This window comes from Labrus bergylta, chromosome 21 (assembly GCF_963930695.1).
Source record: "Labrus bergylta chromosome 21, fLabBer1.1, whole genome shotgun sequence".
Lineage (NCBI taxonomy): Eukaryota > Metazoa > Chordata > Actinopteri > Labriformes > Labridae > Labrus > Labrus bergylta.
Genome location: NC_089215.1, coordinates 1526018 through 1551680, shown reverse-complemented (window position 1 = coordinate 1551680; position 25663 = coordinate 1526018). Strand labels below are relative to the sequence as shown.

Below are 25663 nucleotides of genomic sequence, written 5' to 3'. Positions count from 1 at the left end.
ATGGTTTTAAGCCTACCTCAAGAAACTTCCTCGACCCGTGGTGCTTGTTCAAGCAATCCTCCAAGAAATCTCGGAGCGAATGGTGATGCTGCTGCTGGAAATACATTCTCTGCAGTTTTTCCTTCTCATGGTTTGCTAAATCTGAATACTTGAGCCTCATCACAGCATCAGGGGTGGCACAGTTCAACAAGAGACGTTTAGCTAGATCTAAGACTTCTTCTTCCTCGTTACTTCCACACCCAACAAGGTTTTCTGTCTCCATCATTTCTTCACTATGAGACATCACTTTCTTCCCAACCTCACACACCTCAGTATGCTCATTGTCATTATTTTCCATTAACTCATAGTCCTGCTCTTTCACATCAGTCTCTATGTCCATTGGATCATGTATCTGATCGTTTTCCATGGCAGTTTCCTCTTTTGGAACTTCAAAGTTTGATTCAGGTGTTTCCTTTGGTTCATCCTCTTCCAGAGAGACATATTTTCCAGTGAGTTCTTCTGCACTCTCTCCAACCTTTTGTTCTTTCCTTTCTAGTGCTTGCAGGAGGGCACTTGCGCAGGCATCACCATGGTAGCCAACAAATATATCAGAAAGCTTAAAATCCTCCGATGCCTCACCAGAGAATTCCTTGACCCACTCCTTCAGCTTGTCTAGAACCCTGTGCTGCCATGGTTCCAGATCGGTACTCCTATCCACCCTGTGTTTTTCAAGTCTGTTGATGAGAGGCATGGGAAAGTGCTCGTAGACCTTCTTCTGGTCCTCCACAACCACCAATCTGAAGTGTGCATGGACACGACATTTGACTCTGTGAGAGCCAAGACCAAGATCAACATATTGCTGCTTGCTGAGGTAAACATAATACTGGTTCAAGGCATCGTACAGGCTTTCATAAAGATTTTGCATGTTGAGGAGGATGACAGTACGCCCTGTCTCCATGCACATTTTCACCCTGTTAACATTTCGGCAGATCTGGGCATATTCCTGGTCCTTTGGGAATCCTGAGCCAAAGACAATCTCAGGTGTTTGATAGTTTCCTTTGGCAAAGATCTGTTGTTGAAGGATATGGAGAGCAGCGTTGTTGGTGGTCAGCAAAAGGAGGTAACGGCTCTCATGGTTTGTGTCACAGTCGAGATTCTTTTTCACCATTTGCAAGGTGCTTGGTCTGGGTATTTCTGTTAAGTTTTGAAGAACCTCCTGGAAAAATACGACAGGGTCAAAAACCTCTGGTTGTCCGCTAAAGTTTCGCAAGATGGCCTCTACAAACTGTCCACCATCTGGCTCTTGCTGTGTGGTTTTGACTACAGCAAAGAGCATTTTGACCAGACTGTAATAATCCCTCAGACCAAAGAACTGATTCTTTGTGGTTTCTTTACAGATGCCCAAGAAAGCCCTGGCCAAAGACGGAAAGAGGTGTTTGATCTTTAGGAGAATTTGGTTGGAGGATGAACAAATTCCCTTGGCAGTTTCCACAAGTTCATCCTCACTTGGATCCCATCTGGACACAAATATTCCTCTGTTCATCTTTGCCGGGTCAAGAGCCCAGTTAGAAATGCCAACAAAGCCAACCTTCATGTGTGGATCTGGCTTTTCATTGTCAATGCAACCATCCTCCAAGAGAGGATGAAGGGTCTTCAAGGGCATCTGAGGAGAATCCTCTGCTAGACCTATCTCATCAAGCACCACCACTGATACATATTCATCCATGTTTTTATCTTTCTGGAAGCGGGCACAGTTCTTGAATGTCCCTATGATGCCCTCAGGACTTGAGTGAGGACTGCACTGGAAGGAGACCATGTGAACTTGCTTAAGGTTCTTGAATAGATCATGATGGGAGGTCTGTCCCTGCATGGCATCAGCAACCACTGTTTTAGCAAGTGACTTGGAGCTTCCTGGCTTGCCAACCAGAAAGAGAGGGATCCTGAGCTCGATGCACACCACCATGAGGAACACATTTTCTTTGAGTGCAACATTTTTGGCTATGGTCTCTCTGGTCTGTATGTTCTGGAGGAAGAAATCTTGACAGGATGAAATCACCTCCTGCAATGCTGCTGAAGAGTGGAAAGGGTCTGGAAAGTACCTACAGATCACAGAGAGGTACTCCTCTTTGGAAATCAGAGAAGGGTAGTAGCAGACTCCAACTGACAGAATCAAGCATATCAGTGTTTTACCAGCCTCATTAAATTGTGAGCAGTTTTGCAAAAGGACCTCATTGTGCTGGTAAAACCATATCAGCACTTTCATGGACCTCTCCACATCTCTCAGACTCACAAAACTGCACTCGTTTTTACGACTTCGCATGTATTTCTGTGAGGCTCCCAGCACATTTGAAATGATGTCCTTGCAGACCAATGGCAGACAATGGTCTTGAACCTTCTTTTGGACTATCTGTTTGATGTAGGAAAGTTCAGTCGAATCACTCAGCTGACCAAAATCCCACACTAAAGTAGCCATGCTCGGGGGCAGAGGATGAACTCTGTACACCAGCTGCCTTAGAGGAACTTTGCCAAGACGGTCTTCTGTTTCATTTGCCTTCACCCTGTAACCTAATCCCGCACGTTCCAAACGTTCCACCATTTCAGGTGAGTGTTTCCTGTAAGGATTGCAAGCAGCTATTATTTTCAAGCCACTGCCTGCCTTCAGAGGTTCTCCTTTCATGGAATGGTCACACAGGATTTCTTTGATGGCAAAAATGGCCTCTGTGGTGTTTGCTTCATCAAAGAACAAAATAGTGTCAAGCTTGTGCAGTCTACGGTTCTCTTTAGCTAGTTTCTCGGCCTCCCTCACCTTTCTGTAGATCATCTCTGCTGTAGTTCCACCATGTACCTTGACCAGTACCATGTTCTCTACTGGTCTTTCCTCTTTCTGCAGGGCACAAAGGAAGCCGACTAATCTGGTTTTTCCACAGCCGGTCTCGCCCATAATGACAACTGGAATTCCACACCGGAATCTCATGTGTATGGCCAACATCTTCATCACATTGTCAGCGGTGAGCTCATATGATGGGTCTGGATCAAATTCTCTGGACGTCATCCCTTTCTTTGCACCAACAACACTTGAAATCCTCTTGATTTTGACCTGCCTGTCCAACTGGTCAAAGTCTTCGGTGAGAGAGATTCTTTGACGTTCCAAACCTTCAAACAGTTCTTTGGACATCACATCGTCTATCAGGACCTTGAGGCTGTGAGGATCAACTGCACATAGTCTGTTTTGCCTCGGAGACATCTTCACGTTGAAGCCAAGGAAAGACATTGAGTATCTGTCCTCATTGAAGAAAATGTATGGGTGGGACTCATTTTCCCAATGCTTACGAATTGTAAGGCGGGCGAGAACATCATCTTCCTGACTGTTATCAATGTGTAGCATTGGTCTTTCATCCATTGTGTTCAGAGATGGCGAGGCAAAATCTCTTGCCATTAGTATCATGAACTTCACGATAAAGCCTTTGAAACCTGGCAGCTGGTCGGCCAGAAAATCTGGATCACAGAAAATTGAGTTTTCACAGTCTTTCAGTTGCACATTGAGAAACCAGGAGAAGTTTTTCAGCTCAGCCCAAGAGGGATCATTCATTCCACAGAAGTACAAAAAGTGGTTTATACAATCAATGGGGTCCCCCACTCTTGATCCGTCCGTGTACTTGAAACGATCCAGATTCATGTTCTTATAGTACTGCTTGAGGTACTGATAGGGTCTTTGAATTCCCTCACTGCAGAACTCCTGCTCATCCATGAGTGGATCAAAGCTCTGTTTTGAAAGAACCCCTCCACTCTTCATCAGCTGCTTCACCTCTTTTGGAGGTCTACAATGAATGGTAGGCAAAATGTCAAGAAGTCCAAGCCTTTTCTGTGGGAACAAATTAAACACATAAGTTCATAAAACCACTGAATCATAACTTATTGTAGTCATTCACATGTGCATCTTAACCTGAAAATGTAAGGATGTTTTCAGGAGTTTTGTGCAAGTGTGGCCATAACAAAAGAAGTTATAAAACAGACATATGGTGCTTTCACACTTGCAGAAATCTCATGAAAAACTCCTGATATTTGCAGGATAGATTTGGCAAGTTTATCATGGGCGCAACCCACATACTCAGCTCTGCTGCTCATCCCAAAAATGCACGACCCTTACAAATGTGGCACCATTTAAAAGGGTAATAAACAGGATTTCCAACTGTATAAGATTCATTGCCAAGAAGCATTGTTACAACAAAGAAATAATCTACCAAATACAAATTTCCTTACTTTTTACGCAACATTTAGATATTTTCAGGAGTGCATATGTGAAAATGGCTATAGCTACCTGTTTTGGCTGGTTTTGAGGCAATGCGTTTGTTCTTAGGACTTCGACAGTGATCAAGTGAGTGACATTCCTTCTCCATAGCATGCCATGGCTGTCGCTCAAACAGCCCAGTACTAACAGGTGGAACAGGAGCTCCTCCAGCCCTGAACGAACCTGACAGGTAAGAAAAGTTAAAAAAAAAAAAAACTCCAATATGCAACCAACAAGAGACAAACCATGTGCAGAGATGCTTGAATACTTACTCCAGAAGTGTCAATGTGCAGGAGAACAGGGTCTTGCTCTCTCAAAGGTTCCAGTTTCTCAGAGAGACTCTTAATCAAGGAGTCTACATCAACAGAGGGATCTATGAGTCTGATAGTGATGTGTTCTGCTCTGGACGATTTCTGTCTGACTTTCTCAGACAAACGTTCCACATACAGGGATTTACCTATGACAGAAAAAATGTGCACATGAATAAAATTACTATATAGATGGATTGGATGTTGCTCTTAACAGCCTTTATGGATAAAATATTACCTAATTTACACAAAGCATTAAAAAACATGTTTTAGTTCATCTATTGTTGCTGTTTAATCGGCTCATGAAAACAAATCCCAACAAAGGCCTTACCCACTGCAGGACGGGAAGATGACACCATCCAGACTGAGAGTTGTTGTGGAGAAACAGATGAGACAGGGTTCTTTGTGATTGTGTTTTGAGTGAAGTGATGATGTAGGTATTTCCTAGCAGTCTCTGTGGTAAGACTCGTACAAGCCGGTACTTTGTCATTGCTGAAGAAAGAGGGCACATATCTGTGCTGGTGCACAACTGGACTGATTATTACCAAACGATAATGCGGGCTGGCACTTCTCTCGAGACTCTCAAACATTTCCCCCAGAGCCACACTGACATCGTATCCCAGCAGTCCTGGATTGGCAAGGGAGTATATCTTTTGCAGGTTTAGTTCAAAGCCTTGGCCGAGAGCTCTGCGGAGAAAGATCTCCACCTCCTCCTCTGTGGTCTCCTCTTGGCAGACTAAAACCTCATCAGAAGAGGGCAGAGGCTGCTCTGGACTCTCCATGTAAAAGGACAGCACAGTGGTAAAAACCTCTGCACTGGGACACAGCACAAGATTGGGTTTTCCCTCCTGTAGAATGGGTGGGAGGTTCCTGATCATGTATTGCTGGTTCATTTCAGAAAGGCACGAAAGGAAATGAGCCAAAGAAGAGATATCTAAATGCTCGTGGAGGCACTGAGGCATGTTGTCCTTGAATTCACACCAAAGCTTTTCAAGACTGTCTTCATCATGCTTCCTGGTGGCATCAGCTTCAGATTTAATGTCAACATCATCTTCATCCTCGGAAGAAAATTGCATCAAATCCTGAGCCTCATTGGTGTGTTCTGGTGACGCTGCTGTTAAATCAACGGATGGTTCGTAATATTCATCTTCATTTTCAAACTCAAAATCTTCCAACTCATCATGCCTCGACTTCAGACTTTCTGCATTTGTGTATGCTGCTCTGATATCAGCTAGAGTGCACTGAGGCTTGATTGGAAAGAGTAAATACCATAATTGTGCAGGGACTAAAGCTTTCCCTTGACACACTTTATGTATCCAGTGACACAGGTACACCATCTGCTCTGAGGTGAAGTGGTTCAACAGGCTGAAGTTAGAGCGCATCTCACTGATGAAGGAATGCCATTCTTTTTGGCAGCTCTCCATGGAGTGAGACAGATTTTGTAGCTGCTCAGTCACCTCACCAGAGTGCACCATCTCTTTACCCAACAAGGTCAAGAAAGTGGTTTTGATGCAAGGTTGCTGTAGCGGACAGCACTGGACCTCCGCACGCCATTCTCTAAAGAGCATGTTGCCTGATGTTTGCATCTGAAGAAGGATGCCCCCAAGTCTCTGAACTCCTTCAAAAACCTAGAGTTAATATGGACAACAGTTTAGGGATGTGTATATAGTTGATCAAAACAAATCCTCTACATCATGTTTTGAAATATTAAGGCTGAACAAATGTTCAACAACAAGATTTGACCAATTGAGCATAGAAAGGGTAAAAACAATATTTCAATGATGCATGCTTAGGAATAGGGGCTAAAACAGTTCTTCCCGAAGGGTTATTGTTTATGACAAACTCAACATCTTTTAAAGAACCCGTGTTCAGTTCTGGATGAATACTTGTCATTAGTATTCAGCATGTACGCATTAAGGTTTCTTAACGGTTAAACATCATCTGAATTACTAGTCAGTTAAAATAATCATTAACATTTGTACAAGTTGGCCCTTGATGCCGGTCAAATGTTATGCTCAAAATGCTGCACAGCCATCCGCAGCTGTGAGGACATTTTTTTAACCTTGTATTTGTGTATAAATGGGCATTTTGAAAAGGTTTGCATGAGACTTTCTGGCCTTTCTAGCACATCATTTTTGGTTTTACTGTTTATGTAGGAAATGTTCACATCTCTCACTCTCAGCAAAGAGAAGCCCTAGCTGAAAAAGCCAAAAGCTAGCTTATTGTAGATAGCAGTGTATCTACATCATTGTGGGACCAGTTTAGAGTCTCAGCAGTTCAAAAATCATCTTTAACCCCTTTTTCCAAATGTTTATAAGCAAACACATTTCAGTTTTAAAATCATGCAACTGACCTCTGTGAACCTGTTGACTTGCTCCCTGCCGTGCTCCCCTTTGGATGACATGAGCATGAGTTTGTTCTGCAGCTCCAGCAGCTCTTCAAGCTTGTAGCTCTTCTCTTCTCTGCCCTTTGTTACTGTGACATGTATCATGTTTTGTAGACATCTCTACACACAGTAAATAAAAAATAATTTTAAAAAGTTTATTAAAACCCACGAATGTGGCATTTTCATCCTTTCTTCGACGTAAGTAGTAGTCTTACCTTCTCTGTGTTTTGATCAGACCAGCCTATGTGATAAACTCCATGATCATTGATAGAAGAAGCCAGAGAAAGAGAGGACTGCTCCACGGAGCCATGGGTCTCCTTCAGTGCTTTGAGCCAGCTTAGAAGTCGAGTAGACTCTCTCTGGAAAACAATTTCAGTGGCATCAATGTGAGGCACAGTATTAGAATAACCTGGAGGTCTCTGATTATTTGTAATATTGGCGGAGGACATCTGGTCCTCCAAGCAAACAGCCAGGGTTCAAGTCCGACTTGTGGCTCCTTTCTCACTCCCACTCTCTCTCTCCCGATTTCCTACTCTATCCTCTATCCACTGTCCAGCTAAATAAAGCCCAAAAGGAAATTAAAAAAAAAAGAAAAATTTTACAAGAAGAATGCAGCACTTTATTTATTGTTGCTAGGCAACCACTAAATTACCTGCTTGGACACTCTCCAATCAATATCTTCAAATACAAAAAAAAAGAGGGGAAAAGCCAGGAGGTGGGCTCCAATACAAACTGTGACGTTTGCGTGGTATCTTATAAACCCTATATGTCTGAAAGTTACCCATTGCATCGCTCTGCCCCCCCCAGAGACAACGTGGATGATAGGCAGCGTCTCAACGTTTCCATCAGGACAGTCAGAAAATTAAAGTTAATTCCAGACGTCACAAAACGCTGACGTTGGGGAGTGATTCCCCGAGGTAATGCTAACCCCGAGCTAATAGGGCTATTGCCACAGTTACAGGACTTGAATGGCTGCATATTAATGAGGGTGGGATGAGTACCAATTTGTCTGGGAGCTTCTCGTCTCGAGCTTGGGTGTCCCACACCTGCTGAGCACAATCCATGAACTCCCTGAAGCCAGCATCGATGGGGAGGGAGTAGAGCAGAGGGCCATAGCCCATCACGGCGTCATGGAAACAGGCCACCTGGTCGATCTCTGTGTCGTTCTCTCCTGCAGAGATGGCGGCCAGGTCGACATAGACCTTCACATCGCTCATATCTATGTGGGAGACAGAGAAGGGAGCAGAGAGTCTCATCAACTTAGGACATGTAATGTTTGCATGATGTGGAGATATTTTATCAAAAGCAAGTGTCCTACTTTGAAGGTGTTCCTTGACCCAGCTGACCAGAGTTTGACTCTCCAGAAACTCTTCCAGACAGGCCGTCTGCTGCCTGGTGACTGTGGAGAGCTGCTGTCTGGCATGAAAGAGGTCTTTACTCAGAGACCTCAGGGCCCTTTGTTTAAATGCGTCTTCTTCCTGTTGAAATGCACATGACATTAGGATTAACACTTTTTTGTATAAGCAAATCAGCACAATAATGCAGATTTGTATTTGTACGTATAGATTTATATGTTTTTTTTATATTCTTTACTTGTACGTCTTCTTATAAATCTAGTTTTACTACTGTAAGATTCATTTAAATGCATGGTGTGCTGTGGTCAACTACAGTGGCCAAAACAAAGACATTTCAGTCCCAAAACAACGACTTTTGAAAAGCAAAATATCTGACAAACCATCACATTTAAAATTTCACACAACATGGCCGTCTTTACTGATGTGTTTTGTCCTGTGTTATTGTGTTATTTAACTTTTTCTTCATTGCCACTTAAAGGCTTTATATGCGATTTTTTGATCCAGCAGATGTCGCCCTTGAGCACCAGCATGAAACCAAAACAACTCGCGCTGCATTGTTGTGTTAGCATGCTAATGCTATGCTGGTATCTTCACACTGCATGTAAATTTACCTGAAATGATCGTGATCTAGAAACACAGTTAAGCAGTGAGTACAGTATGTTATTCTTCTTTTCTCTAGTCCCTCAATGAAACAACTTTTATACACGAGGGGAGGAGTCAGCCGGCCGTCCCGGCGATGTAAACAAACTGAAGATAGGACTCTGAAAACTCTGAAAACATCACAGACAGCGGGACTCGGGTGTTACACCCATTGTAGACAGTCATGACTCACAGAGTTATTTTCAGAGGATATACTTGATTTCTATTATATTTAAGTGTGAAAAATCACATATAAAGACTTTAACGTACATGAATCCATCCAGTTGCCATTGGACAAGAAGGGGTTAAACCTACTGGCAATTTAGAGTCACCAATTAACCTAAGAAGTCTTGGACTGTAGGAGGAAGCCGGAGTACCCGGAGAGAACCCAAGCATGCACGTGGAGAACATGCTAACCCTAACTCCCCACAGAGAGGCTCCTGTCCAACAGGGATACGATTCAAGAACCTTCTAACTGTGAGGTAACAGCACTAACCATTGCACCCCCATTCAGCCCACATGTCCCCCAGAAAGTAATGTTTAAACTTGAGATCACAAGAGTATTACCAGCTGACGAAGAGTGTTTATTTCTGTGAAGTTCCCAGAAAGCAGGAGTTTGTCAGCGATCTTCAGCATCACAGTGGCTGCAGCGGCTGCTTCATGGAGCTGCCGATACTCCTGAATCTGACCGAGTCTCAGCTCCACCCACTTCTCTTCGGGTCTGAACCTTCCTGACTCACTCAATGTCTCTGACATCAGACTCATCTCCGTCCTCATCAGCTCCCAGTCTCCCTTGTCACCAGAGTCCACCAAAACCTGATCGACCTGCTCGAAGGTGATGTCGGCGTTTGCGATGCTGACACTGAGCTGACAGAACTCGGTCAGCAGCGGGTTCCAGATGTTCTCGCAGATCTGCGTCAGGCTGACAGCGACAGGAGCTGCGGTGGGTTGCCTGGATGATGCCAAAGACGCAGCCCCCTTGACCCAGGAGGACAGAATCAGGTTGCTGTGATGCAATTTGTGCATCTCACGGGCCATCTTCAAGGTGTTCATGCTGGTTTTATACCAGAGGATCTGCTGAGGCCCCATCTTCCCCAACTTCCCGTCAGCGTCGAAGGCCCGAACAAGCAGCAGTTGGTTCAGGCAAACGGTCTGGAGATCTGCACCTTGCTGCTTCTCGAGAGGCGACAGCTCAGGAACTGTTTGAATAAGAATCGTATTATTAATTAAAAAGAAATCAACCTGCAAAAACAATGACATTAAAACCAATCTGTAAGGTGTGATGTTTTTACCTGTGATGCTTTCTGTAACCTTCGCTATCATCTTTATCAACGTTTCCATCTGCTGTTTCCGCAGCATGAAAGATTTCAAATCCTCCTCTCTCTGAGCCAAAACAACGTCGGCCTCCACGGGAACAACCTCAGAGTCTGTGTTTTTCTTGTCTGTGGCAAAACAACATGCAGCTATTATTAGGCCTGCATGATGTGGAAAGTGAAACATTGTTCAATATCGCATGCATATAAACTATAACTCATGTGTTCTGTTTGTGATGGTTTGCACAATGCATATGTTCGTTTTTTACTTTAAAGGAGCAGTATGTAACTCTGACTCCTAGTGGTTAAAATGGGTACTGCAGTCAACATTTGAAACATTGTAGAGAGCTGTCTCCGCCCGCCCCCCCCTCTCTAGAGTCCATGCTCACACAGGTCACCATGTGGTGGACACTGAAGCTTCAGTGTTTATCCAGCTCTGCATAAGTCGGAAAATAATTTGTCTTTTAAATTGCGATATTCAGACCACTGTGATGCGTTGATTACGAATGCTCGTCTCATGATGATGAAGGTGAAATTGTGATTCATTGCAGAGCTATGATGGGATTTTTTTTGTGTGTGATGTGTAGTTGTTAGGGTTCGTACACTGCTGGTAGAGCTTCTTAAACTGGTCTTTATATTTCAGGCAGGTCTGTAGATGTCCCAGAAGTATGTTTCCTTGAAGCAGAGACTCGACCAGAGATTGAAGAGAAAGCAGAGAGTTGTGGACGACTAGTCCTGCGTCGTCATTCACACGGATCGACTTCCAATTTCCTGAGCAAAAAACAACGACATTCAAACTTTTAATGACACAGATTAAAACACTTTTAAGTTATAAGGGGGAAAAAAATTGGGTGAAATGATGGACCTTGAGACAGAAGGTGGTTGACAGCGGACTGCCGATGGAGCAGCTGGACGACAGAGTTGTCTCTGAATCGAGTTGCGGACTCGACGACAACAGCAGACAGGACGGCTTCGGGGAGATTCTTCTTTGAGCCGAGACTCCGCAGCAGGTCTCCCTCATGCTCTCTCTGATTGGACAAGGCAAAGCCAGGCAGGTTTATTTATAGAGACCAGAGGCACTAACACTTGCAGAAATCTCCTGAAAAAACTCAGGATATTTGCAGGAGGAGCTGCTACATTTTTCGCTCAGACTTCTCCCGGAGTTTCTCCTTCCAGAACCCTAGTATTTACTGAAACTACGTCCATGTTTTCTACAATCTATAAGTGAGATTTTTACCCCACCTGACAGATTGATTTGATTGCAGATTGACACAACTCATCGAAACAGGTCTGTGCAACATCATGGCTTTTCCTGATGGACGCAGAGGAGGACTCATGACAGCAGAGCAGAACTAGATCCACATTCTTTTCCTGCAGAAAAAAAAACCAGTTCAGATGAGCTGCCAAAAGGAAAGCATTCAGCTGCTGGAACAGGATTACTTATTAAGATCTGGTCCGGATCTGGTAACACCAAGACAAGCGTCTTTATTTCATCGATCAATAAACCAATACTGACCTTGGAAATCCTCTTCTTCAGATCTTTTCTCAGGTTCAGAATCCAACGGGATGAAACCTCTTCAAGAGAGCTTTGAACCCTCAGCAGTGCATCCCACATCTGGACATGGAACAGAGGACAGGAGCGTATTTAAAGAACGAGTCAGCAGCTTTCTCTTAAAAAATAAAAAAACTTACACAGAAGCAATGTCGCTTAATCATGACATCTGCCCCTCCGTACATGTGTGGTGGTGACTGTGTCTGCAGAGATCCTGTCCTCTGAATGAATTTTCATGTTTTCGTTTGGTTTGGTTGACTCTGGACATTTCAGGACGGGGAGTTTAGGAGTAGATACAATTCAGGGATTGGATCCTATTCAAACCAGAAATGTGCAAACACAGATATAGCAGCAAAGAACAGAAAATACGCAGAGTTGGTCTGCTTCCTGTTGGACAGGTAGCTGCCAAACACCGGCGGTTAGCTGTTGCTAGCGTGTGCTAGCTTGCAGTGTAGGTACCAAGCAGTAAACGCACACACTACGTCCTGCAGTGAGGGTGAGCTTCTGGGGGTGATGAGCCCAGGAGGAGGGGTCCAGATTGAATGTTGTGTTCAAGTAATACATATGAAAAACATGGCTCATCTTACTTCTTTTCTCTATTTTATCGATGTAATCCTCGTGCAAACTGCTTACCTCGATTTCCTTTGGATAGCTAAGTGTTTTCGATGGCGCTACAAGTGGTTTTTGCAGCAATCCATCTCTCCACTCACTGATTCTCTGATGCACGGCATGCAGCTCTTCAAACAGTTTCTGTTTTAAGGAGTCATCTTCGGATTTCTAAAAGGGCACACAGGGAAAACAGTAAGTTACAGTAATAAAAGATAGAAGACAGAGAAGAGAAGAGATTCTTACCTCTTCCCTCAGTTTAGCTTCAAAAATATCTGCTAATTTCAGCAGGAGCTGGTAGGACAGGACTACAGTTTGGTACCCGGGGACGAGCCGAACAACCCTGCACGTGTTCTTCACCAAATTGACGCTGCTCAGGAAGGCTGGCTTTATATTCCCAGATCGACTCAATCTATTGACACAAAGCAAAAGCTAGTACAAACAAAGGGCATCAGTGGGACATTCAGACTATTAAATGATCTTTACCTGTCCTTCTCGTTGTCCACCTTCAGCAGGATATGGGTCAAGTTTTTCTGCACAAACACAGAACAAAGATTAGTCTTCATAAAGGTAACACAATGTCATCTTAATGTTCAACACTGTCAGGAGTTTTCCACCTTCAAGATGTCCTGAGTTCTGTCGTAATCTCTGTCCTCTGCACACTTTCTCAGTCTGTACATCAGACTCTGGATCAGGTGTTCTGCAGGGACTCCGGTCTGCTCTGAGAGGTCGGGTAGATCTTCAAATGCGACCAGAGATAACCAGCTCACCTGCAGCAGAGGCATCTCTTTAACCAGAGGCAACTGAGTCTGGATCAAAGTCAGCATCCTCCTGTGTTCAAAAGAAAAAATGTTATCAAGACAAAATGTGATCTGTTTCATGGCAGAAAGGTTGACGTCGCTTTCAGACACACTCACTTTCTTTTGTCAGGGTGGGACTGAACGCTCTCCCTGAACTTGCAGAAAAAGTCATGTTCCAGTCCGGACCAGTTCTCCTCTTGGACGGCCGGACTGACTTTTTCTGCGTCGGCTCCCGGCTGTCTGAACGTGAAGAGCAGAGGAACGAGCAGGACGAGCTCGGCCACCATCTGCTGCGCACATAGATTCATCAGACCCAACACAATACTGAAAGAGAGACACAGAGGAGCATGAGGCTCCGTGTTACTGGGTCATACATTAATCTTAATAAATACTGTAACCAATCAGGTCCATGGTACCCTATGAGAACACCAATTCCGTGTACTTTGCATTGTTTCAAGGATTATGTGAGTTTAAGCCTGTAAACACTCAGTTTAGAAGACAAAAGCAGACCTTAAAATGTGTCTTCTTTCGAGCTTGAAAGAGGCAAATGTGTGCTCAAACGGGCCGTTTGGAGATTGTCCCTTCATGACATCACAAAGGGCAGTAGCCCCTCCCCCAGGTGGGTGACACTCCCACAGCTAGATGTTGTGACTTTAAAGTTCACATATTATTCAAAATCCACTTCACCATGTTTCTCTACAGATAACTCTAATATGTGTCTCTAGTCTGTCTACAAACCCCTCAATGATGAGAAAAGTCCATCCTCTCCGTCTTCTGCCTGCTCCACTTTTCAGAAAATGTGTGCTCAAACAGGCCGTTTGGAGATTTTCCCTTCATGGCATCACAAAGAGCAGTAGCCCCTCCCCCAGGTGGGTGATACTCCCACAGCTAGGTGTTTGTTCTGCCCTCTGAGTCTGCCTTCTCACCGTAAACAATAGGACATGGAACGAGAGAGCACTGAGTACACCCAAGACCTTCCAGAGAGGGGGTGTGGTCAGACACAGCTCATTTACATATTTAAAGGTACAGACACAGAAACAGCCTGTTCTGAGCAGGGCTGAAATAGAGGGGTTTATAGACATGATCAAATACAGGATCAGAGTGGATTTAGAACAAGAAACTTCACACACATGTTTTGAGGAGCTCTGAGACTTATTTAAACTGGTTGAAAGGGAGGAGAATATGTCACCTTTAAGTCCGCCCAGTTGTCATGGAGATGGCATTGATAACAACTAAGCAATCTTTTGTCCTTAAAGAAGACCTCGAAATGAACTTGAAAGCTTTTAAACATTGTTTTACCCGTTATGTCAATCTTGTAGTCAGACTTACAACTGTGGATTTTTGAAAGGACTGAGAAACCCGTCCCGGTTTTCTTTGTTCCTCGCTGCCTCTGAGGACACCAGATGACACAGCTCGGCCCAGTCTTTCACTCCGAGGTTGATGCTGCGCTTTCTGGTCACGATGAAGACAGACAGACCCAGAACAAGAGGCATGGTGCTCCTGCAGCTGCTGAGACTTTCCACATTTGAATCTCCTTTTAAGATCTGAACCAGCTTGTCTGAAATCAGCTCTGACGTCTGTAAAATAAAAGAACATTTAGCTAAAGAGACAAAGCACTGGAGGTTTTATAACAAATGCTTGCCTCTTCTTTTCGCACTGACCTTAACCACAGGAGGCTGTGAGTTATCAGGAAAGTTCATCCTCTGGTGTGCAGAACCGAGGCTGTTCATGAAATGCATCAAGTTATCACACAAGCTGTCAGTGCTCTGTTTGTCTGATGGGTTCCACTTCTGGAAGATTCTGCTCAGAAGGTCTCTGGCTGACCGCTGCCAGACATCTAATAGCTCCACACCTTTTGGTTTCTTCAAGCCGACCATCTGAAAGAAATTCTGCATTGTGGATTCGGCCTCCATGCGACTAATGAAGCCTTCGTAAAGATGCAGCTCTGTAGGACACACACAGGCATGAGATCAGTTTATGGGAAAAGAAAACCACACACATACTGGAACTAAAAGGTTTTTTTACTGTACCTCTGCCGTTATATGGAATTTGAACGTGTCTGGTTGTAGTTCCTGAAATCTCTTTGTTCCGTTGCTTCACACTGTACCAGTAAGTTATGCAGGTCCCTCTACGTAAGATTCTTTCTTCAACAGAGAGACTGGCTTCGACCTGATAACCGTTCTCCTTCAGTCCTCTAAAGAGTCAATATTGGACATTTGTTAAAAAGACAGCTTTGTTAAGCTAAAAAAAAACCCTGACAGTATCAGGGTGACAGTGGTGAGATAATACTGTTTTCAGGTCTGCACTCCAGCAAATTCAAAAGAAGAATAATCGACTTTTTGATCCAGTAGATGTCGCCCTTGAGCACCAGCATGAAACCAAAACAAACTGCTGTTTGGCCACGCCTCCTCCATACTGAAGCCTCCACTCTCCTGCAGAGACACACCTCCAACCCCTCTACACTCATGTTCAAATGAAGGAGTTAAGCGCAAGCGGCAGACAAAATTGTCCTTTGCTCGAGCTGCAATCACCTGTGTCCTGCATTGTTGTGTTAGCATGCTAATGTTAGCGCTCTTTAGTTAGCTCGTAGCTTAGCATTTCATGTAAACTGACACAGAATGAGCGTGATCTAAAAACTCTTACTAACATCCAAATAATCAGTGAGTATGTTCTTCTTCTTCTCTCTAGTTCTTGACTAAAACAGCTTTTATACACAAGGGGAGGAGCCGGCCGTCCCGTCCATGTAAACACGGCTCTGACAACAACACAGCCAGCGGGACTCGAGCTTCTCCCTCATTGTAGACAGTCAGGACTCAGAGACACATTTACACAGGACAGACTGGATTTCTGATATATTTATGTGGAACATGTGGCACAGTCTTCCTTTAAAACATAAGATTACACCCTGATTTAAATATCACTAATCAGCTAATTTTATCTCTGATGTGCGCCGATATAACTTGGTTATATTCAATTTAAGTGTATTTATTTTGATATAGTTTTTATGTTTGGATAGTTTTTATTAGTGTTTCAGTGCACTCTTGTTATTTTGGCCAATAAAGGCTTTTGTTCAAAACGTAAAAAAAATAATCTTGTCTTCATTATAAATCTTTTTAAAGAGCGTTTGAAGACAGCATTTGAGGGATCAAAGCAATAAATATGTGTGTGTGGGTGTGTGTGTGTGTTTATCTATATCTATTTATCTCTACAGATGGAAGATAGATCTAAGAAAGATACAGGCCGATATTTCCCCTCTAATATCGGTACTGACCTAAAAGTCAGTCAGTTTAAAATGTAGTTACATGAGATATTTTAAGGTGTTTTCACATAGTTTTGTGCAAGGGTGAAAGCACCACATTACATCGTTCACTGATATTATCAATACTTACACAAAATGAGTTATTTCTAAAGGGTCTTGTCCTCCGTCATAACACAGCATGAGCTGATCGCACTCTTTATTGAATCTGAACTTCTTGTCCAGGACGGCATAGATGTGAAAGGTGAACATGGGAACACCAGGAGGAGGTCTCACTGGACTTCGATCACTGAGGAGAGAGATCAAAATAATCTTACTAAATCTTACTGCGATAAAAATGCTCATAATACTTTAACCCTCATGCATCACTATGGACATTTTTGTCCATTTGGTCAAATTTAACCTCTTCATCTGGCCATCATCGTAAGAAAGTCTCTCTCTTGACACATTTTGGAATGCACATTTTATTTTTTAATGGATCAATAGAACACTGAGAAACATGTTTATTACCCTCTGAAGTCACTCAGGACAAAAATGTCCACTTCCCAAAAACTGCTTTAAAAATAGAACAGATTGATATTTTTTTCTACTTTTTTCTGCATACATCTCTTAAACAACTTCAGCCCTGCTCAAAACTACCAAACATTCAATCAGTTTTAGGAATTTAACCCTTTAAATGCCAGTTTGATTACTTGATGTCACTGTTGTTACACAAAAATGAGTTATTTTCCATAAAACAAATATTTGGTGGCTGGGGGATTTTTTTTTTTAGATCAGTCTTGATTATGTTAAAAATTATCCAAAATATTGACTTTGACGCATTGTTAGTTTTTGTGTAGCATCAGATTTAAAATGTAGTTCCCTGTTTGGACATTGGAGGGCAAAAATGTTTAATTTACAAAAACTGCAAAAAAAAAATAGAACAGATTCTTATTTTATTCTACTTTTTTTTTCTGCATAAATCTCTTAAACAACTTCAGCCCTGCTCAAAAATATCAAATATTGAGTAATTATCAGGAATTTAACCCTTTAAATGCCAGAATCACGTAATCAAACTGGCATTTAAAGGGTTAAATTCCTGATAATTATTCAATATTTGGTAGTTTTGAGCAGGGCTGAAGTTGTTTAAGAGATTTATGCAGAAAAAAGTAGAAAAAAATATCAATCTGTTTTATTTTTATATCAGTTTTTTGGCATGTACATTTTTGTCCTGAGTGACTTCAGAGGGTCGTAAATTAAACTGATGCCTGAGGGTTCATTTCTTTGATTCTTTTGCACAAATTGTGTCTTTAAACTCTCATAAACACACATAACAATCAAAGAGTCAACAGGACTCATCGATGCCGCTGCTTTGGATCACTCACCGTGTGTTCTGTGAGGTTTCATCTGCAGCTTTGGAGTCTTTCACACTGGACTTCTTCTTCTCACTCCCGCCCTCTCCAGCCACAGCCGAGGCGTAAGACTTCGCTGTGCCACTTTTTCCAGCCGGTGAATCTGTGGGAGTATCGGAGGTTTCTGCCCCTTTAGACTCTGCCCCTTTAGACTCTGACCCTTTAGACTCTGGTCCTTTAGACTCTGCCACTTTAGACTCTGACCCTTTAGACTCTGGTCCTTTAGACTCTGCCACTTTAGACTCTGACCCTTCAGGAGGGTTCTGCTCCCCTGATGACTCTGATTTTTCCTTTTCTGGACTGTCATTCTGCTTTAAAGGAGCCGCCTGCTCATCCTGTGACTTGGCCTCAGGTGTGTGTTTGTCTGGTTCCGGCTGTGATCCAGGATCGTTTTCAGCACCAGGTTTGGTCTTTTCGTCGTCTTGTTTCGGCTCACTGGTCTCCGTCTGCGTTGCCTGGTCGCTCTGAAGAACAACTGGAGTCTGTGTGGACTTGTGTGCTCCTTTCTGTTTCCTTGTCTGAGTCTGAGCTTGCACCATCCGAGCGCCTTTGTGAATTCCTGTGTTCTCCTCTGCTGTCAGGTTGTCGTCCACATGCTGTGTTTCTGCAGGTGTGCTCTCCTGAGTTTGACACTCAGAGTCGACGACCTCCATCTTGTCTTTGTCTGCGAGATCACTTTTCAAATCTGCATCAGTATATTTTGTTCGTCCATGTCTCCTCCTCCTCCTTCTTCTCTCCTTGTCCTGAACTTTCCTGCTGGGATTGCTCGGCCCTTCTTTCTGAAAAAACACAACACACACACACACACACACACACACACACACACACACACACACACACACACACACACACTCTGATTGAGGACCTCACATCCTGTTTTCAATGATTCAGATTCTAAGATGGTTTTTTTAAAGACTGTATTTCTACCTCTGGTTTTTTGCGGGCTCTTTTGGTCGCGACATCCTCCGCTTTCTGGGATCCAGCCGGTGCACTGGGGGGGTTCCTCGCTCCCTCGTCCATCTGTAGGGACTCTGTTTACGGGGAGTCCCCAATCCCTTTTTTTGTTGTTGTCTCTGAAAATGAAAAAACAAACAGGCTGTAATTTTCATCTCTGCAAATCTCTGGGAGACTTTCTCGGTGGGGATGAATTTGATTGGATCGTTAGCTTTGTCGATTGATTTTTAATTGGTTGGAAATTGAGTAACCGCCCCTGAGATAGATAGATAGATAGATAGATAGATAGATAGATAGATACTTTATTGATCCAGAGGGAAATTCAAAGCATCCAGTAGCAGGTTACAAAGACATGACATGAAACATTTGTTACTAATTAAACCACAAAACCGACGCCCCCCCTCCCATACATATATATTAACCTGAAAAAAGATTTAAAGAATTCCCCTATATGAATCAAACTTAAACTGTGCAATTAAAAATAGACTTATACAAGAAATGTACAGAACCCGTGCAGGGATAAAAATATATGTGACATTTAAACAAGAACCTAAAAACAGTTGAGGAAACAAATCTGTAATTAGACCTGAATATAAAACATAAGAATAAAAAAGTGTTGACCTTCTGAAGTTGTGCAGGATGAGTCATCACATATGTTAAAGATAAAGATAGATATCAACTTTATTGATCCCCCATGGGGGACATTTGTTTTTGTCACAACAGCTCAAGAAAACAGGAAACAGGAATATAATTACCAAAAATAACAAGAAGTTAAAAATTGAAACTTTTTTTTGCACAAAAACAAAACCAAACAAGCACAACAATAAAAGACAGAACAGTCCAGGATACAAACTAGCAACAGGAAGGGCAGAGATCCTACAGGAACACAAGAATGAGTCCTCTTTAAGAAATGATTGATGGAGTTTCATGTAATGGAGACTTTAATCACCACTATGACATCTTTAATTAGCTTTTATCAAGCAGACAAGGAAATCTGAAGACAGGAAGAGAAGCAGCAAACAGAGCATCATGCACAGGGAGCAGCAAGGAGTAGGTGGCATGAGTTCTATTTGGCCAATAGGATGCTTTGAAACGAATCAGGAAGAAGAGGGTTTGCATGAGATCAGCTGTTAGCAAAAACACTAAAGCCTGACTCCGTTCAATTCATTATTTCATATTTGAACTTTGAGATACTACAGAGCCCCTGAATGTCAGGAATTGGTTCTTATATTTTGTAGATTTTCTGGTTTTATTTCTGATTCTTCGCTGGTGTTTGTTTCCTAGTTTAGTCTTTAGTGTTTCCTGTTTTATTTTGTCATTTCATATCCTTGTTGTGTCCCTCTATGTTCTAGTGGTGTGTGTTATTGTTGTCACATTCTGAAGTTCTCTGAGTCATTACTGCTCCCTGATTTATGTTGTAGTTCTTCTCTTTCTTCCTGCCTCTCTGTGTGTGTGTTTCGCTCCAGTCCTGATATAAATGTAATGTTTTAAATAACCATGAAGCCTTTTCATCCTTATTAAAGGCTCTAATCTAAAATCTAAAATCTAATCGTCCCACTCCCACTAATACTGCCATGAAATATCGCATCTGTTACCGAAACCAGCTGATTTCTGTGAGTCTTTGAGGCCATGCAGGGAGCATACATGATTGTGATTTACGTCCAATAAGAAAGTGTAATGATGAAGCCTTGCTGAGAGAAATTGCAGCCGGTGCCTTCAGAAGTAGGACGCAGGATTAAGGCCACTTTTACAAACTCTTTAAAGACTTATTTCCTTGGTAATAATAACAGAGTCTTTTCCCAGTCAATGCCAGTGTACACATGATTCCATTCAAATGTAGATGCAGGTTTACTTCAGGTGTCTCTCTGAATTATTTACATTTGTTATTAGTTTGAACACGTTTCAAGTCTGTTTTCTGTTGACAGATAATCGGTGAATTACGTAATAATAACTAAACATGAAGTATTATTATTTCATTTCCTGAAAAGCGCAGCATCGTATTTACAAAGATTTAAAGTGTAATTAAAATGTTAACTTACCTTTTCTTACAGCTGACAAGTTCGTTCAGTTAAACTGCTCACCTGTCTGACAATAACTGAGATATTCAGCAGATTACCTGATGTAACCTCCAACGAGAAACTACAAGGGACCGTCAACAAGTTCGTGACTCACTGTGAAGCGAACAAAAGCTAACCCCGAAAATTATCTTTCAACTTGAACCACAGGTTTGTTAAGTTTATTTATGAATCAGTAAAATTAAAACACGTAATATATGTCTTGACAATTTGTTAAAGTTAAGTTATGTTGCTGTTTTGAAGGGTTTTCGTTTTTTGTTTAGTAGAACCTTTTATTGACGGTCCCTAAATCTGAAGTTCATCGTTTCAGTTTCATTTCTCTCCGACTCTCATCGAACAAGAAACTTACGCTGCGTTCAGGTGCTGCTGGAAATTTCAACATCGCTGTCAAATGTGTGGAAACATAACCGGAACCTGTTTTAAGATTTAAAGATGATGTAGGATTTATTTGCTGTCATTTATGTGTCACATATTACGAGTGAAAATCTACCATCCCACCGATACAAAAAAAGTGTATGATTTATTTTATACGGTCAATTTTATTTGTCTAAGTTTATACAGTATGAAGAAATGTGTCACAGTGAAAAACCTAATACAACCTTAAAATGTTATTGTAGTGACTATCTAATGTCCAGATTTCTTCTCTTGCCTTTAGTCACTCATACAGGTGTATGGAAAGTTCTGGACGCGTAAAAAATAAACAAATGTCCAAAATTAAAGTACTTTCTGATGTTCCAGTTTATTGTCACATATGAAGCAGAGACAAGCCGTGATGATGATATGATGAGTTGTTATTTCTGAGATTATACTGTTGGTTGTGGTTCTTTTGTTGTGTTAAATAGCCTACTTGCGTTATCCTGTGTTACGTTGTGTTACGGTAAGAACCGGATGTTCCCACCACCTATGCCCCCGTTTCCTGTTCACCTGTGACATATAAACACTCAACCAACCACCTGACCAATTAACCCAAATGATCAATTATCACCACCTAGTGTCCAAATTGAGTACATAAATAAACATGTAAACAAAAGCCATTGAAATAAAACACATAAATACACACACACTAAATTGGCTCCTACAGTTAATGTAGATGTATGTTAATGTAAAGATGAATGTACCTGTAACAGCAGATCATTTATGACCAGCAGGTCCTGATTAGAGCGTTTGACCTTTGACCCCTCAGGTTGTCGTTTCAGAGCTCCTGTGAGGAAGACTTAAATACTCCAGGTCTCATTTGTACCCGTTGCAATTCATATATTAAACAGCATTTCGCCCTTTGGTTGCTGTTTTTGCACTTGAACTGCACATTTGCACACATCCACTTTGCACTTTACTGACTTAGTAAAAAATCATGTTTTGGTCTGATTTTACTTTAATGTTTTATATTGTTGTCTGATTTTACAGTGATGTTTTATATTGTTGTCTGATTTTACAGTGATGTTGTCCTCGTGTTTGTTGTCGTCTGCGTGCTCCTGCTGCAAAACAAATTTCCCCTTCTGGGACAAAAAAAGAAACTGAATCTGAAAAACAATTGTTATTTTTAAATGTGAAATAATGGAATCTCGAACATACGGGGGGAAAAAAGCGATACACACATTTTACACACATTTCAAAGTTCAACATTTCAAAGTCTATGAACTCGACACTTGTGTCAATAAAGGCCAAACATCCTCCTGATCATGAGGCGCCATCTAGTGGTAAAGCAGCGTATTACTTTATTAAAACATTGCTGTTAAATGGCATATTTATATGTAGAGATAAATACATACAGGAAGGTAATACTGTGAGAAAACAAAGATGAATAAATAAATTAAGCAGCGGTTACAAATATATTCTAATGATTTAACATCGTTTTGCAAAACAGTTCAATCTCGTTTATGTCCTGCAAATTAGTGATAATATTAAAGGTGACATATCCTCCTCCTCTTCAGTTTAAATAAGTCTCATCCTCAGTTTAAATAAGTCTCAGAGCTCCTCAAAACATGTGTGTGAAGTTTCTTGTTCTAAATCCACTCTGATCCTGTATTTGATCATGTCTATAAACCCCTCTATTTCAGCCCTGCTCAGAACAGGCTGTTTCTGTGTCTGTACCTTTAAATATGTAAATGAGCTGTGTCTGACCACGCCCCCTCTCTGGAAGGTCTTGGGTGTACTCAGGCTTTCTCGCTCCATGTCCTATTGTTTACGGTGAGAAGGCAGACTCAGAGGGCAGAACAAATACCTAGCTGTGGGAGTGTCACCCACCTGGGGGAGGGGCTACTGCCCTTTGTGATGTCATGAAGGGAAAATCTCCAAACGGCCTGTTTGAGCACACATTTTCTGAAAAGTGGAGCAGGCAGAAGACGGAGAGGATGGACTTTTCTCACCATTGGGGGGTTTGTAGACGGACTAGAGACACATATTAGAGTTAGAGGAACATGGTGAAGATGTGACCTTTAAAGTCACAACATCAGAGCGCTCATATGATACATGACCTCAGTTGAAGCAGAACTTTTCAGAGGCTTTCCACACACTGTCTTCTTTTGTAACCCCACATGAAACAAGATTATGACACTGAGACTCCTCCCCCTTCCCCCCCTGCTGCTTCAGACGTGTGACCCCACAGGTACTTTGACTCTCCGGACTACGATCCTGCTCCTCCTCCGCTGAGGTTGACCTCCTGTAGCTTCTCCTGGCGGTGATCCGGGGGGTCTGGGTTCACCTCGGGGTGCTGCGGGCTTCCTCCCCGATCTCGCCTCGTCCACAAAAGACTCCACGCCGTCAAACTTTGAGGTGAGCTCAGAGAGACGCTCCTTCAGGGTGTTGAACTCCTTGTAGAGATCTCCCAGAGCGTCTGACAGCGGCTGGATCCTGAGGGACGAAAACACGGAGAAATCAGAAACATTTTGATGTGATGGGAAACTATTCTTAGTCCTTAATCACATCGGATAGTTCCCTGACCTTATTATAATTAAACTTTAAACCAGGTCCTCACCTCCCATAGTCAGGCAGCACGGTGTTGTGGTCGTGCAGCAGCAGATCTTTGACCTGCGTCATGATGGCGTATTTCCAGTTGTCTAAAACCAGCGTGAGGTTTGAACATCCTCTGCTGTTCACTCGTTCTGCTGCAGGAGAGTCAAACACACAACATCAGCTCTTTATCTCTAAACCAATAAGAAAACATCCTGAGTTTTGGGAAAAAAAATGTTTTGCTTTCAGATTAGAAGAGGAACTAAAAATAATGTTTATTCCTGCAACCATAGAGTGTATAAAACATGGACGTAGTCTCAGTGAGGTCACCCATTCGTTACTGGAGGGGAATTTTGAAGCCCAAGGATGGCGGTGGTCGTATTGGAAATGTTAACTCAACCTAACGCTGATCTACCTAGCAACAGACACAGAGGTGGAGGTGGGCCTTAAGGCTCCTGGCAAATAGCTACAACAACTCACCCTCACTTTTAGAGCTCTTCAGACCTCAGAACATTTGTCAGAACTCATTTACCTGTATTCAAAAACCCGTTTGCTAAGATCCAACATGCTACACCCGCTGTCCGACCCACAGACACATTTTAAGATTTGTGGTGATGGTTTCGTTCTTCTGACTGTTGGGTCTTTCAAAAACAGCTGAAAACATTGACGTTGATATTCCTTTGCAGCCAGCCTCAAGTGGACACTCGAGGAACTGCAGCCCGGGTTTAAATCTCTCTCTCGCTCTCTCTCTCTCTCTCTCACACACACAATCTCTCTCTCCCTCTCTCGCTCTCTCTCTCTCACACACACTCTCTCCTCTCTCTCTCCCTCCCTCTCTCTCGCTCTCTCTCGCTCTTGCTCTCTCTCTCACACACTCTCCTCTCTCTCTCCCTCCCTCTCTCTCAATCTGCCTCTCTCGCCCTCTCTCTCTCCCTCTCTCTCTTGCTCTCCCTCTCTCTCTTGCTCTCCCTCTCTCTCACACACACACACTCTCTCCCTCCCTCTCTCTCTCTCTCTCTGTCTATCTCTAAAAACAAATGCATAAAAAGCCTAAAAAAATTCAGGATGACATTTTTCATCAGAAAACACTTCTTACATTTCTTCCCGCAGGTCACAGGATTCCCGTTCCCAAAGTTTAATACAAGAACCTCCAATGTGACTTTTTAGTTTTCCCATCACTGCCTACCTTCGTTCCTGAAGTCCCCCTCTGGTTTCTGTGAGGTTTTCTGTTTCTGAGCCGCGCACAGAGTCACCGACAGAAAGATCAAAACTCCTGCAGGATTCATCCTCAAACCTGCAGCTGGACTCTAAACACAAGACGCTTTTTTACTGCCGACGTTCATATCCAAACTCTGCATGAAAAAAACACTGCTGGTCAAAGAGTCATAAAGTGAAGAAACATGGAGTAAAACAAACCTGCAGTGAAGCTCCTCAGTCAGACTCAGATAGGACAAAGATTAAACCTTTTTTACAAGTTAATAATCCACAGATGAGGGAGGGTCTCCACTCCCATCTGAGGCTCTCTCTCTCTCTCTCTCTCTCGCTCTCTCTCTCTCTCTCTCTCTCTCTCACACACAGCATCATTAATCAGGCCTGCACTTCAAAGTCAAAACGGACCTCTCTCTCTCTCTCTCTCTATTTCTCTCTCTCTCCCTCTCTCTCTCTCTCTCTCTCTCTCTCTCTCTCTGTCTCTCTCTATTTCTCTCTCTCTCCCTTTCTCTCTCTCTCTCTCTCTATTTCTCTCTCTCCCTCCCTCCCTCTCTCTCTCTCTCTCTGGTTTCTATCAGCATGTTTTTTTTCTTCATCCTCAGT

At 42.6% G+C, this 25663-nt stretch overlaps 1 protein-coding gene across 1 annotated transcript in view; it reads right to left on the bottom strand.

Moving 5' to 3' along the window:
* The window catches only part of rnf213b (ring finger protein 213b), a 39422-nt gene extending 18486 nt beyond the window's left edge, over window positions 1–20936 (bottom strand). Inside the window, exons 1-26 of the mRNA XM_065949793.1 lie at window positions 20867–20936; window positions 18801–18946; window positions 17847–18652; window positions 16616–16771; window positions 15257–15420; window positions 14888–15171; window positions 14556–14803; window positions 13344–13550; window positions 13044–13257; window positions 12913–12959; window positions 12673–12838; window positions 12454–12597; window positions 11785–11883; window positions 11511–11639; window positions 11134–11296; window positions 10872–11039; window positions 10248–10397; window positions 9523–10154; window positions 8280–8439; window positions 7963–8180; window positions 7177–7320; window positions 6929–7081; window positions 4907–6203; window positions 4540–4724; window positions 4298–4450; window positions 17–3841 (exon numbers count right to left, since the gene is read on the bottom strand). Coding sequence (XP_065805865.1) covers window positions 17–3841; window positions 4298–4450; window positions 4540–4724; window positions 4907–6203; window positions 6929–7081; window positions 7177–7320; window positions 7963–8180; window positions 8280–8439; window positions 9523–10154; window positions 10248–10397; window positions 10872–11039; window positions 11134–11296; window positions 11511–11639; window positions 11785–11883; window positions 12454–12597; window positions 12673–12838; window positions 12913–12959; window positions 13044–13257; window positions 13344–13550; window positions 14556–14803; window positions 14888–15171; window positions 15257–15420; window positions 16616–16771; window positions 17847–18652; window positions 18801–18893 — 10005 coding nt within the window. The 5' untranslated portion in view covers window positions 18894–18946; window positions 20867–20936. The remainder of the gene's footprint in view (window positions 1–16; window positions 3842–4297; window positions 4451–4539; window positions 4725–4906; window positions 6204–6928; window positions 7082–7176; window positions 7321–7962; window positions 8181–8279; window positions 8440–9522; window positions 10155–10247; window positions 10398–10871; window positions 11040–11133; window positions 11297–11510; window positions 11640–11784; window positions 11884–12453; window positions 12598–12672; window positions 12839–12912; window positions 12960–13043; window positions 13258–13343; window positions 13551–14555; window positions 14804–14887; window positions 15172–15256; window positions 15421–16615; window positions 16772–17846; window positions 18653–18800; window positions 18947–20866) is intronic.
* Window positions 20937–25663: the final 4727 nt, after the last annotated feature.